This window comes from Anopheles marshallii, chromosome 2, assembly GCF_943734725.1.
Source record: "Anopheles marshallii chromosome 2, idAnoMarsDA_429_01, whole genome shotgun sequence".
NCBI lineage: Eukaryota > Metazoa > Arthropoda > Insecta > Diptera > Culicidae > Anopheles > Anopheles marshallii.
In genome coordinates this window covers 76,882,287-76,894,477 of record NC_071326.1, presented here as the reverse complement: position 1 = coordinate 76,894,477, position 12,191 = coordinate 76,882,287, and the positions used below count along the sequence as shown (strand labels likewise).

The 12,191-nt window shown below is 41.7% G+C and overlaps 3 protein-coding genes across 3 annotated transcripts; 2 read left to right on the top strand and 1 right to left on the bottom strand.

The window, feature by feature from the left end:
- Positions 1-2,442: 2,442 nt before the first annotated feature.
- Positions 2,443-4,498, top strand: LOC128715618 (dnaJ homolog subfamily B member 6). Its single transcript, XM_053810531.1, has 6 exons — positions 2,443-2,507; positions 2,580-2,689; positions 2,884-3,144; positions 3,734-3,946; positions 4,021-4,303; positions 4,396-4,498. The coding sequence occupies exons 1-6, from the start codon at positions 2,443-2,445 to the stop codon at positions 4,496-4,498; spliced, it is 1,035 nt and encodes a 344-aa protein (XP_053666506.1).
- A 3,701-nt stretch (positions 4,499-8,199) lies between these two features.
- On the bottom strand, positions 8,200-8,936 carry LOC128719356 (NEDD8-conjugating enzyme UBE2F-like). The gene is made up of 3 exons (XM_053812980.1): positions 8,634-8,936; positions 8,392-8,553; positions 8,200-8,316 (listed from the first exon to the last, which is right to left on the bottom strand). The coding sequence occupies exons 1-3, from the start codon at positions 8,934-8,936 to the stop codon at positions 8,200-8,202; spliced, it is 582 nt and encodes a 193-aa protein (XP_053668955.1).
- Positions 8,937-10,087: 1,151 nt separating this feature from the next.
- Positions 10,088-11,109, top strand: LOC128718612 (uncharacterized). Its single transcript, XM_053812234.1, has 4 exons — positions 10,088-10,262; positions 10,327-10,614; positions 10,898-11,027; positions 11,100-11,109. Exons 1-4 carry the CDS (start codon positions 10,088-10,090, stop codon positions 11,107-11,109), a joined length of 603 nt encoding a protein of 200 aa, XP_053668209.1.
- Positions 11,110-12,191: the final 1,082 nt, after the last annotated feature.

Sequence of the window (12,191 nt, the reverse complement as noted above, 5' to 3'; positions counted from 1 at the left end):
GACACTGATAAGCCAACCAAAGTGAAACTGGTCGGTGGATGTGTTTCGCAATTAAAAGTTCTCGGCCGTAAGTTGTATTTAAACGCAGCCGGATGTTGGCCATGAGGCTTCTTTTTTTCATAATGTTGCGTCCCTGGATTTGTTTGCAAAAATTGTACGCTGATATACGTTGTGTTGCCAGTGTAAGTAGCAGTGAGTAGTGAAGTAGTGGTAATATTTGAGAAAAGGAAAAACTAATTGTGCTGTGACTCATCACAACAGTGTGATCATTGGTGATCATCGTTGGTACAGTGGATCGTTGGTGATTCGGACTATGGTGGGATTTCCTTGGGAGGAATTTCCACTCCAAAAAATCGAATCGGGAATTAGTGCATTGCACAACAATACGTGAGTAACCCTAGTGGCCTCATTAAGCGCTGTACCGAAAAAAGACAGAACAGAAAGTAAATACTGGTTGGCCATTTGACTTACCGGTTGTAAAGTCTCGCAGAGTTTCATCAGCATTGCGACACAGCAGAGCAGGATGCAGAACAAGAACAGTCGATCGCGATCGTGGAAGTGCAGTTCTGTCATCATCATATCCACCAGCAGCTGCTCATTCGGTGAGTGGCGAACGTACCAGCTTCAATCCCGTTGCAAATACCGGTTTTTGAGTTCGTGTTGTTATGACTGCCTTAATATCGTTACCGAAAGGCAAACGTCACAACGTGACACGATGGCTAACAGAGAGGGGTGGTAAAGTAGCCATATCGCCGTTCTGGTGTGTGACGTACGAAATGTACACCTCTGTGGTCATACCTTCCCCTCGTATCGCACGAGCTTGCGGTTGATCAAAACCCAGAAACACCCTTCAATGACGGAAAGAAACGTCTTTGTCGTTGAAAAGTCAATCGTGACTGGGGAAGTGAAGTGCATGAGATGTTGAAATAAGGTTGCACAAAAGGTGCTATCGCTGTTGGGGATTACCAAATGGGGAAACTTTCTCTATCGATTGGGCGACAATAGAGAAGTGACGTCCCTCTATGGACAAGCTGAAGATTCGAGAGGAGTCATACATATGAATCTTTATCAGAGGAGTCATTGAAATCAGGAATCGACTCTCAAAATATTCGTGAATCATCAAAGCAGTGGTGGATCGAACCCATGGAAGCATTTGCAGAGCAAGGCAGAGCATTTGATTGGAACACGTGTCTTTAACAGAAGGGGACATTGAACTTGTTTCATTACCGGTCTCCTATGTCTAAAGTTCATCAGATGTGATGATACAAACATTTTTCGGTTAAATACAGTTGAAGTGGGTGCGCGTGTACGCAACAACCACACACGCGTGGTAGCTTCTTCAGCTCTGTAGTTCGCCCGATCACGGTTCGATCCGAACGCTGATCTCTGCGAAGGTCTTTGGCAGTAACGGTAGGAAATAATACTGAAACTCCAAAAGCGGATTATGAATAATGCTAACGTTTGTCATGGACAAAACCACGCGCAGGGTCAGGTTTCGACAGGTTTGGGAACGATGCCGCAACTTCACGAAAGAAGGACGTCTGTATTTGGGGTACAGTGCGTTAAGTTTACGCGCGTGTCGGTGTGGGTGGGTGGATGCTGCAAAGCGTATAATATTGTTTTATTGGAACTGTGAAGAAAAAGTGTCACTAACCTCTACTACCGCGCAACCATATGGTTGAATGTGACGTTTCAGGAGCGTGACTCACACCGGTTGGATCTGTGGCTCATTCATTACATTTTGTTTGTCATTAAAATTAGGATCTGGTCGTTGGTTTCGTATTTGATGTAGTGTTTCTGATTGCGTACTTTCGTCTTCCGGAGAAAAAGTATTTTTTTTGTCTAAATCAAATTAGCTGTTCAATGTTATGTTGAGTAGATTGTCAGCTGCAGATTAAAACAGAGTAATCTTCATCATAGGTGTATAATTGATATTGATATTCGAACATATGCATTGTTTACAAATCAGTAGGTGAAAAAAATGAAAAAAAATCCAAATTTACCTTGTCTTAATTGCGCAATATCAAACATGTGTCAAACTCAGATGTGTCAAAGATGTACAACACCTGCTTGATGTGTCATCTGACACACTTATTGTAGCTAGCAAAATCTAGTAACCCATTTTTTCCTGTTTTTTCGCCAGATTCGAGCGGATAATTCGGTTCAGCTGTCCAAATCCAATCGTTGAGCTTCATCAGTCGATACAACCTGCCTTGAATTCAACACGGGCTCGAGCTAGCCACTGTACGACGACCGTAGTCCTTTGACGCAGCGACACTGGTAGAGATGCATCATCATCGTTAAGTCCAAGTGTGAAGTAGGAGCTAGTTGAGTGCTGGCAATCATTGAGCGGAACGACCAAATCTAGTAGCTGTTGCAACAGGGTAACGTGCGTGTGCGTAGCGGACCGATAGGAACTATTTGTGACCCGTAACAAACAAAATGGTGGACTATTACAAAGTACTGGAAGTATCCAGAACAGCATCAGAGGCTGAAATAAAAAAGGCGTAAGTGTGTCATATCATAATTAATAAGAAATCCGTTGTAAACATTGACCGAACCCGTGGTTAATATTTTAGATACAAAAAATTGGCCCTTCGATGGCATCCAGACAAAAATCCGGACAATCCAGAAGAATCCAACCGACGGTTTAAGGAAATTTCGGAAGCCTACGAAGTACTGTCCGATGGTAAGTTTGAAATCGTTGCAAAGCTTTTCTTTTTGAATTAATTTTAACGGTACGCAGAATGGTACGAAGATGGGGGAGGATTGCTGGAGGAGAGTGCTTGAAGAAATGGAAGAATCGATATTTAAGTGTGTGGTTTGAGCGGTTGGCGGTGAACCTGGTTTTCATGAGGTTATGATTTTTTTTTGTCACATTAGCATACAAACGCCATATCTACGACAACCGGAGCACGCGGAAGAGTGCGACCGGCAGCGGCACCGGTGGTACTGCCGGCAGCTACAGCGCCTTTACCAACCGCGACTACAGTCGCAACGGAGGCTATGACCATTATCATCACCATCGCTACGGGTCCGGCGGAAGCCGGTACGGGTCGACCGGTGGCCGGGAGAACAGTAGCAGCAGTCGTACGTTTTCGTTTAAAGGATTTTTTGAGACGACGCCGTTTTTCCGCTTCTTTGGTAGAGTTGTAGTTGTACATATTATATGCGTTTTTTGCTTCCGCATGCAAAACAAATACCATTACCTACCGGTACTTCATTCCCAATCCGATCTAACTACTAAAATGCGAAAAGAACACGAAAATGTCGGCTGCTTTTTCTGCGTGTGTATACTCGAAAGTGTGCGCAGTCATGTGGCGATTGCAAAATGGTCCTGTTTTTTTTCATACTCTGAACCCTTATTTTTATGACATTGCAAGGGTGATTTTATGTGCTTTCATGTGGCAGTATATTTGTTTGGTTTGTTTCTGCGTTTAAGAGACCCAAAGTTGACTAATCTTGTGTGGTAGTGACTGTCGTACTAACTATTTTACTTCGATTAAATTGCAAAAGAATTGCAAGAGAATGCCTTCATCGCTGAGGGCTGGTTGTTCAAAAATTTGTTAACGTTGATCTGCGGTTGATATAGCCCATCCATGTGTTATGGTTGTAACAAATTAACTCTCGAATAATTTGGGCATGCTCTCCTAATCAAGCGTCTTGGATGGAACGTAATGGCTGTTGTTTTAAAGTGCTTTTAAAATGTTATCTTCCCTATTCCACTCTACAGAAAAGAAACGACGCATCTACGATCAGTACGGCAAGGATGGTCTGATAAACAATGGATCCGACCGGTATCATCAGAATACGCGACATCGACGACACAATGGCAGCAGTGGCATGGATGACTTCGAGTTCTTCGGATTCCCGTTCACATTCCGCGACCCGGAGGATGTGTTCCGAGAGTTCTTCGGTGGCTCACCATTCGATGAGTTGTTTAGAAGTATGTATTATCAATTTGTTGGACTAGTCATTTTTTATCTTTTTGGTATTAATTCTTTCTGTTTCGCTTACCAGTTAGTCAACCTGCGCATCAGCATGCGCGCCGGGCGAATGGCGCCACCAACGGACACCATCACCACCATCAACGACACTCGCACCCGCAAAACGTCATCTCGTCACCGTTCATGACACCGTTGATGAGCTTCGGTCTGATGGATGATTTCTTCAACAACGGGCACATGGCACCGCGGGGCGGCATGAGTTCCGTGTCCGAGTACAGCTACGGTGGCGGTGGCCCCGTCAAGCGTACCTCCACCTCGACCACCTTCGTCAATGGCAAGAAGCTGATGACGAAAAAGTAAGCAATATTCCAGTACTGTCCTTTTTTCGTGATTGATCCTTTTTTAATCGTTTGCAAACCTTTTTCCCCTCTTTTTGCATGTTTTGCAGGGTGTACGAGAATGGTACGGAAACCATTATGTCCTACGAGAACGATGTACTAAAATCAAAGACTGTGAATGGGGTCGCTCAAGCTATACCATACAACCATTAATTCACTGAGAAATAATTAGCCGATATCCAGCGTGTGTGTGAGAGAGAGAGCAAGAAATGTGAGGACGAACCGGAATGGAAGAAGGAAGAAGAAATGTAGCAGAAGCTGGCAGAAACCGGAATGCAACCTAAATGGATGGCTAACAAACAATTATTTTCTCATAGCTACCGTAGGATTAGTGATACACATAATAATTATAATTAATAATATGTAGATCATTACCGATATATAATATTAGCGTGCGCGTGCGTGTGTGTTGCGTGTGGGCGCGTTGAGCAGCAGTTTCATTGCGGGTGTTTTTTTTTGTTGCGGGCACTTTGTAAATGAGAAAAAGACGTTAGCAGGAAGCGGAAGGAGTTTAGAATTTGCTCAGATAGTAGATTCATGCTGCAGCATGTGGACTGGTATTAGACACAAGGGTGTGTGTTTCGCAAACAAAACGAAAAAGGATGTTTAAGGAAGCTCAGTTCTTTCTACTTCAACAACATCTTCTGTTTAAACAAATGGAAAGCGAATTAAATGCGAAGGAAATTCTTTTCAAATACTACATACTATTTTTTTTTATTTCTCGGCCCCCCTTTACTGTTCTACAGAAATTTAGCGAAATGTAAACGATACAAGATAGATGAAATAGTAAATGATGAATGATGAAATAGACAGATGAAAAAGAAATCGTTGAAAAGGTAAAAGGAAACTTTTTTTTTTCGATAATTGCTACAACACGATCAAACTTTTTTAGAAAGAAGAAGATCACATCACATTGCGAAACGAAATTTATGCTAATTTGTATGAGGTTTACTCGAATGATCGTATTTTAATGATTGCAAACCATTAATATCCACTGGAATAAAAAATAAGATAACAAAAATAGTAGAAAACAGGAAAAGGCACATAAACCTTAGCGCTTAATCGCAACTGGGCAGAGTTAAAATCAACAAGCTACAAATGAAACAACATGAAATAGTTACACGAAGATTTTTGTTCAGTTAAACTTTATTAACAAGCAGCGTGATAAGGCTGTTTTAACTTTTATTTGAATTGAAGTGATGCTACCGAGTTGTTTGAATTTTCGTAAAAAATATTGTTCTTATTTATAGCGCCACTGTTGGTTCGCTTTAGTAGAATAATCTTTACTTCATAGTATTTGTTGTGGTTCAAACCATGTGCTGAAGTGAATTAACGGTTTTATAACGTCACATACACACACGAATGATACACCCATACGCTCGAATCACTGTTACGCACCAGCTATGTTTCTGCTGGTGTAAAATAATTTTTATTTCTCAAAATCTGAAACGAATTAATATTCTTGCGTAAGAAACGGGCACGCTAACCACCATGCTAAGGAAGCCGAGTTTTATCCTGCCGGTGTAGTCGATAGAGAGCGCGAGACAGGGAGAAAAAAAACATCGCAAGCAACAAAACCTACGCGCGCCGGTATACTGTATAATATGTTCATTTAATAATATTGTTGTGTAATATTTCGTTTGTAGGCTATTCGGATTAGGATTTCGCTTATTTTGTAAGGCTAAACAATAACAGTCGGTGCCGCGTCGTTGGGGAAAGGGTCGTCTGCTTTTACCTACGCGCAGTACGCGGCCACATTGAAACTGAATTGAAAATATAGAAAAGGATGTTTTTTCAGCCCAGGTTAACCTTGGTGTCGGTGCTTGTTTCATGAACTTTAGCTCTTTCGACAGGAATTTGGGGTGTGAAATTTGCGGTTATTTTACAAACAGTCATTTCAATCAGCAATGGAACAATGAGAATGCTTGAAGAATGCTTGAGACCATTTGAGAAACCCCGTATAAAAGATGAAAGATACAGATTTTTGAGGATAGTTGAAGAATATCACTTACAAACATTTCCGTTTTACATCCTCCTTTGGTAGTAAAACCTCTCTGGCAGGCTATTACCAAGAGCCTAGGTTCTTAATTTATTGTAACTAATTAATACGGAATGGATACTCTGGTGGCAATTGTGGTGTTCAGATGATTTTAGAGCGTGTAACACCTTTTCGGCACTTTTAATCGACAAAGATTTTCTCTGCAGTCGTCTCTCCTTAACAAAAGGATTTCAATGCGCCATCTGTTGGTCGGTGTATGCACTAACAGGTGAACATGCAACTTGGAAAATATGGGTTTTTGAATGGATTTGAATTCGTATCTATTTTTCTTTGGTTTTTAAAGAGCTATTCTGTTTTAAAAAGGAAGGAGCAGTCAAGCAAAACATTGTAATGGGTGAAATTGTTAAGCAGACCTGGCAGAGCTTTGCGAAGAAAGCGCGTGCTATAGGGAGAAACAACGTTAGTGTTTATGAAGATATCGCTATAAATATATATATTTAAATGTAGTTTCCAACCGGGATCTCCCAATCGCCCAAACATTCACACCCAATCGTAAGGAGATTTTATCACAGCTGTTCCATGGAAATGTTTGATTGGGTGATTAAACGTGGGTTTTAGCACCAAAGGAAGCATGTTGTACATGTTTCAACACCCGTTCGTTTCCCGCTGCCGCAGCATCTGCAACATCAATAATATCAAGAGTAAAATTATCATGAAAACACAGACACTAGCAAACAATAATAAAAAAAGAACGTCATAACTTAAAATCAAGGGAAAAGAAGCGAAGCGATAGAATGCAACAGTTAACTTATAATCAAACTACTACCCGATACAGACACATGATAGGCAGCAAAATATCACACAAAAGAAAAAAAAACCCACTACATAGGGAGAGTGAACAGCGCAAAGTGTAAAAAAAATCATTTAAAAAAACAAAACTGATATGAAACATATTGAAAATATAACAGAATTCTGACATTTGCGAGTTTGTTGAGTGCACGTTGAGTAACAAACCCAAACAAAAAAAAGGCATCTAAACGTTCGCTTGTGTTTCTTTTATCATGCTGTAATGGTTTCTTTTCTTACTCCCACAAAAAAAGACTCATGTTTGTTTCTTTTTCTCAGAGTCACAGCGTTTTTAAACTTTTTTTTTTATTTACTAGACATTGCTAAACTTACATGCGAAATTCGATTATCAGTATTACCGGTATTTTATTATAATTACAATTCTGAATTGGTGCCCCATGTTTGTTGGGACAGGGAGAGAAAGAGCCAAGACAAAGAGAAGGAGAGACATCAAAAAGGGAGAAAGCGTATAACGGACGGGAAAGTCTTTTCCCAAGTCGCATGCATTTAATCTTCTTCGTTAAATGGTGGGGTATTTGAACGGATAAATGATAATACAAATCTGTTCTGCTTATCCACAACGGAGCTTTGCTAATATGTCTATATACGTAAGAGATGTGCTGGCTTATGTTGAGCAATTGGAGGGTGTTGTCGGCAAGTTTCGTTTAGATATTTCCATATTTTAGCTATTGGCAAACGGATTAGGTTTGAAGCTTCTACGTTTAGTTCTTTGATAAGTGACCAATAATATGTTCTTATGGTTAAATGTATATTGATGTGCTGTGCATATCTATTTCCCCCTGGGGTGTCGTTCTACTATTTCAGAAATTGCATTTTCTCCCCGTATTTTAATATTCCAATTATTTTCTTGTCTCTCTTTTATGTCCACCGTTTCTTCTTCTACTTGCTCTCTGTCTCTCTCTGTCCCGAGGGCCAGTCCGGAGGCAGGAACGGGAGGGTCACAGTCTCTCGGGGGTGGGGATGGGAAGGATGTGGACGTCCTGAATTATTATCTTCTCGCGTAAGCGGATACGTATTCGCGCACCTTCGCCTGGAAGCGCTCCTTGTCTTTGGAATACTGTTCCGCCGCTTCAATGTTGAGCGGATCGTCAAAGTTTAGCAGGTCCTAAAACATTCGGAACAGGCATGAGAATGGGCCAGTAAAACGGAAATTCCCGGAGGGAAGTGTTAAGTGACTTACGGTGAAGAGTGAGTTGAGGCCCCAGATGACGTCCTTGAGGCGGCGTGTCGGTGCCCATCCTAGACCATCGATCGAGTTCAGTCGAAGCAAGGAAAGACAGATATCACCATCGACGGATATGTTCGGGTGCCATAGCTTGGTAAGACATTTCACTTTCGGAGGCTGCATGACGAAGAGATTCGCTTTCATTACTTCAACCCCCTTTGTTTTGCTCCTTGGCGCACCACACCATGAACACTTACCGCCATGTTGTACTCTTCCGGCACGAGAATGCTAAATTTGAAGCGACCTCCGCACCAGAACCCTTCGTTTGGACTGATGACTAGCGTGAACTCGCTCAGCACGTTCGGATCGTGGAACGTCACCTTGCAGGTGGAAGGTAAGTTCTGTTCCAGCTCCTGTACCTCCTTCACAAGCAGAAACTCGCGGATTGATATCCGTTTCGGTGCATCGGACAGTGGACCATTGCTTCCGGTTGTGGAACCACCATTTCCGCCACTGCCTCCATTGCCCGATTCTTTCTTCTTGCGGGCAAGTGTGATCATTGCCGATGCTGTTGATGCGCAGCCTTCAAATGTTTGCTCCAAACGAATCCTTTCTAAAGCGGTACCAGTGTGCCAAGTGGAACGTGGTGAGTCACATTCGTGATACCGATTTGCGGCAGCTACGCTTTGTTGCTCCAAATAAAAACAAAACACTCAACTCACTCGTCCTAGATTAGCGATGATAGCTGCGATACACTCTCCCTCCACACACGCCGTCGAAAGGTTGTTTCAATAGTGCATCTTGTTTTCTGCGATATTCTAAATTACACCACGATACAATCTCGAATTTACATAAAATAATATATTCTCCAGCTGTCCGTTCTGTTCACTGTACGGTTCCACTCAGTTTCCTTTCGTTTTGGAGGATAGAATGTTTTCCTTCTTTCGTCGTAACAAAACTTTGCCAGTTTTTTTTTGCCTGTCAGCTTGTGCGACGTCAAAACATGTCAAACGAGCGGAAACGTCAAAATGGCTGGATTCACGCTGGTGAGAAGCGTCACCTCTGTACAATTTTTCTGTGTGTACCAGAAACGTGGCTTATTGTTGCATTAAACGTGTACGCAGTAGGATATTTCATCAAGTAAAATGAGATGTTGAAAATGGACGTCTTAAAATAAAAAAAAAAAACAGCAATATAATGTAAAAATTTGCCTGATGTTCAAGTGAGAGAGTATAACATTCATCTCAGTATTGTGAGAAGAACTAGCTCACTTCTCACTAGGCGCAAAATATTTGAATCGATGGTCAGTTGTTGTTTTTCAAATAGCAAGATGATAACCTTAATAAAATTTGAGTTGTGTACTCAATTTTAATGTGAACCAATGTTTTAGAAAAAATCACGTGTTTACAGAGAGTTCACGAAAAAGTTTTTAAGAACTGCTTTTAAGTAACATATGTTTTGCTAACTTAAAACAAAGCAATTAAACAAACATTGCCATCATGCTGTGGAAGTGTTGAAAGCAGGTGTAAAAGTACGCAGCATTATGAAACCGGTTTTTACAAAACGAGTGATTTACCCACGGTTCACCCCGATTGATGGTCATCTACCAGAAGCGAAGATCATCCGCGATCAGTTGATCCATTCGTTTACTGCAGTAAGGTCGCGCGCGGGCAGGACAGTTCGCCACTGTGTTTCTCTCTCTACGCAAAAGATGACGAATTCAAAGTTGTTGAAATGCATGTTCGGTGTTATTTGTTTGGTTTTAAGCGTGGTACGGATGGTCGCCGCTGTTCCGGTGCTGAAATCGGGCCCCGGAATAGAAATCATGCCAGCCGCATATTCCCCAGATGGGAATCTTAACTTCGTCGTTGTAGACGAGAACAAAGGTGAGTGTGTGAAGAGTGTTGCAGTGAGCGGAATTTGCTTTGTCCACAAAGAGTTTGATGCGAGGTGTGCTTAAACTTTCAGACGTGAATACCAACAGCCCCCCGCCGGTACAACCTCAGGAACAACAGCAGCAACCTCAGATCCGGTATCAACAGCCGGTGGCTCAACAACCCCAGATCCAGTATCAACCAGCAGCACCGCAACAAACGCAGTATCAGCCCTACTATCAGACAGTGTACCAACAGCAACCGGAATATGTACAGCCCGCACAATATCCGGCACCACCACCCGGTTACTCGTCTCAACCCGCTGGTCCCTATTATTCCAGTGTCCGTCCAGTGGGTGAAAGAGGTATGGCTGCAGACAGTAAGATTGTCGCACCGATTAAACATATCGCACAAAAAATAGAACCGGTTTCTGTGAGGCACGCAGCTGCGTGACACCAAATTTCGCGCATCAATAACATTTAATGTATGCACAACAGAAACTGTTACTGTGGTTGAAGAGTTATGGCAGAAACGACCATTATTGATGTGCTCTGTGCCACGGCCGCATCCATCATACCAGCTATTCGTTTATAAATTGTGGAGGGTGTTAAGTGTTCGGTAAAACATTCCTTTCGGTTTCGTTTTAGATGGATTCTTAGGCGGTTTTTCGGGACCGAACAGTTCGCGATATTCTCCCCTTGGTGCGCTCGGTTCTATCGGTTCCTCACTGCAGTCAAGCGTATCTACCGGAGCGTCATTGCTTGGTGCAGCCCTATTGTAAGTATCCTTAGGTTGACTGTATCTCGTTATGATCGTTTGTAATAATTTGTGTTTAACTTTATGTTTCAGAATTGGATGAAATTCAAAGGAGAAATAGAAGTAGAAGCCAAAGGCATAAAGATGAGATTAAGAAATAAATACAGACAAAAAAAACCTTTAATTTACTTCTACTTGAATGGCGTGATTTCAGAACGTGTCACCCTTTTGCTTCTCCATGTTGAGAAAGGTGAAGCACATCTGAATTGCTGCCAAAAGGCCCTCATTCGTTGCAGGTGGACCGCGTTGTGATAATGAGCGCGTAAAGTGATAATTTGGAATCAATATCATTTTCATCCATTCTTCCGTATCCCTCCCATCGCGATGAGCATGGTATAACCGGATCCAAGGCAATTTTTTTGCTGCTATGAACCTTCCCAAACGGTTAACAATTTTGGCCCTTGATATTGATTACAAAACTAGTAGAACAGATAGATCTTATCGCATGATTTAAAATAATTTTAACTTGTCGATTTTATCAAATTGCGTTTAATTTATCCCTTTGTTAAATAAGATTATTTCTTTTGCTTTGAGTGTCACATAATTTACCCTGTACAGCACAGTGATCGATGTGTACATAAATATAGTTACCGAGCGAGATATGCAGTATTGTTAAAACATCGTTCCCACGGGTTCCTGCCGATGTCAAATTACAATATTCAACGGTAACACACGACACCCGCGCAAACAACACCGATCCAATGTACCGCAAGTCAGCAGTTGTATTCACGGTAAGCCACGCGATGGACAAAATAGGATTCAATAGACAAACAGCTCAAATTCATATATCGGACGAAAGTAGTGTTTCTAGAAAATTCATTCATATGAATTCTTAATGAAGAGTTGCTCTGTTTGTAATTTTTTGGCTGTCAATTTCTAAAATTGAACAGATACTAATTTAATAGAATTTTAATTTTCCCTACGAAACTGACAATTTTATCCCGTACACCCTGTAGCTCCACATGCACAATCTCACTTACACTAGCGATCGTTCTCATGAGTTTCTCAGCATGCGATCCGGTATGAGTAGATGTGTTATCACGTTCACATGCAAGAGGGGAACAGCTATGTGCACGCTGTAAGGGAACTAACATTACACCTTCGCAAAAAAAAATTCTCTCCTGG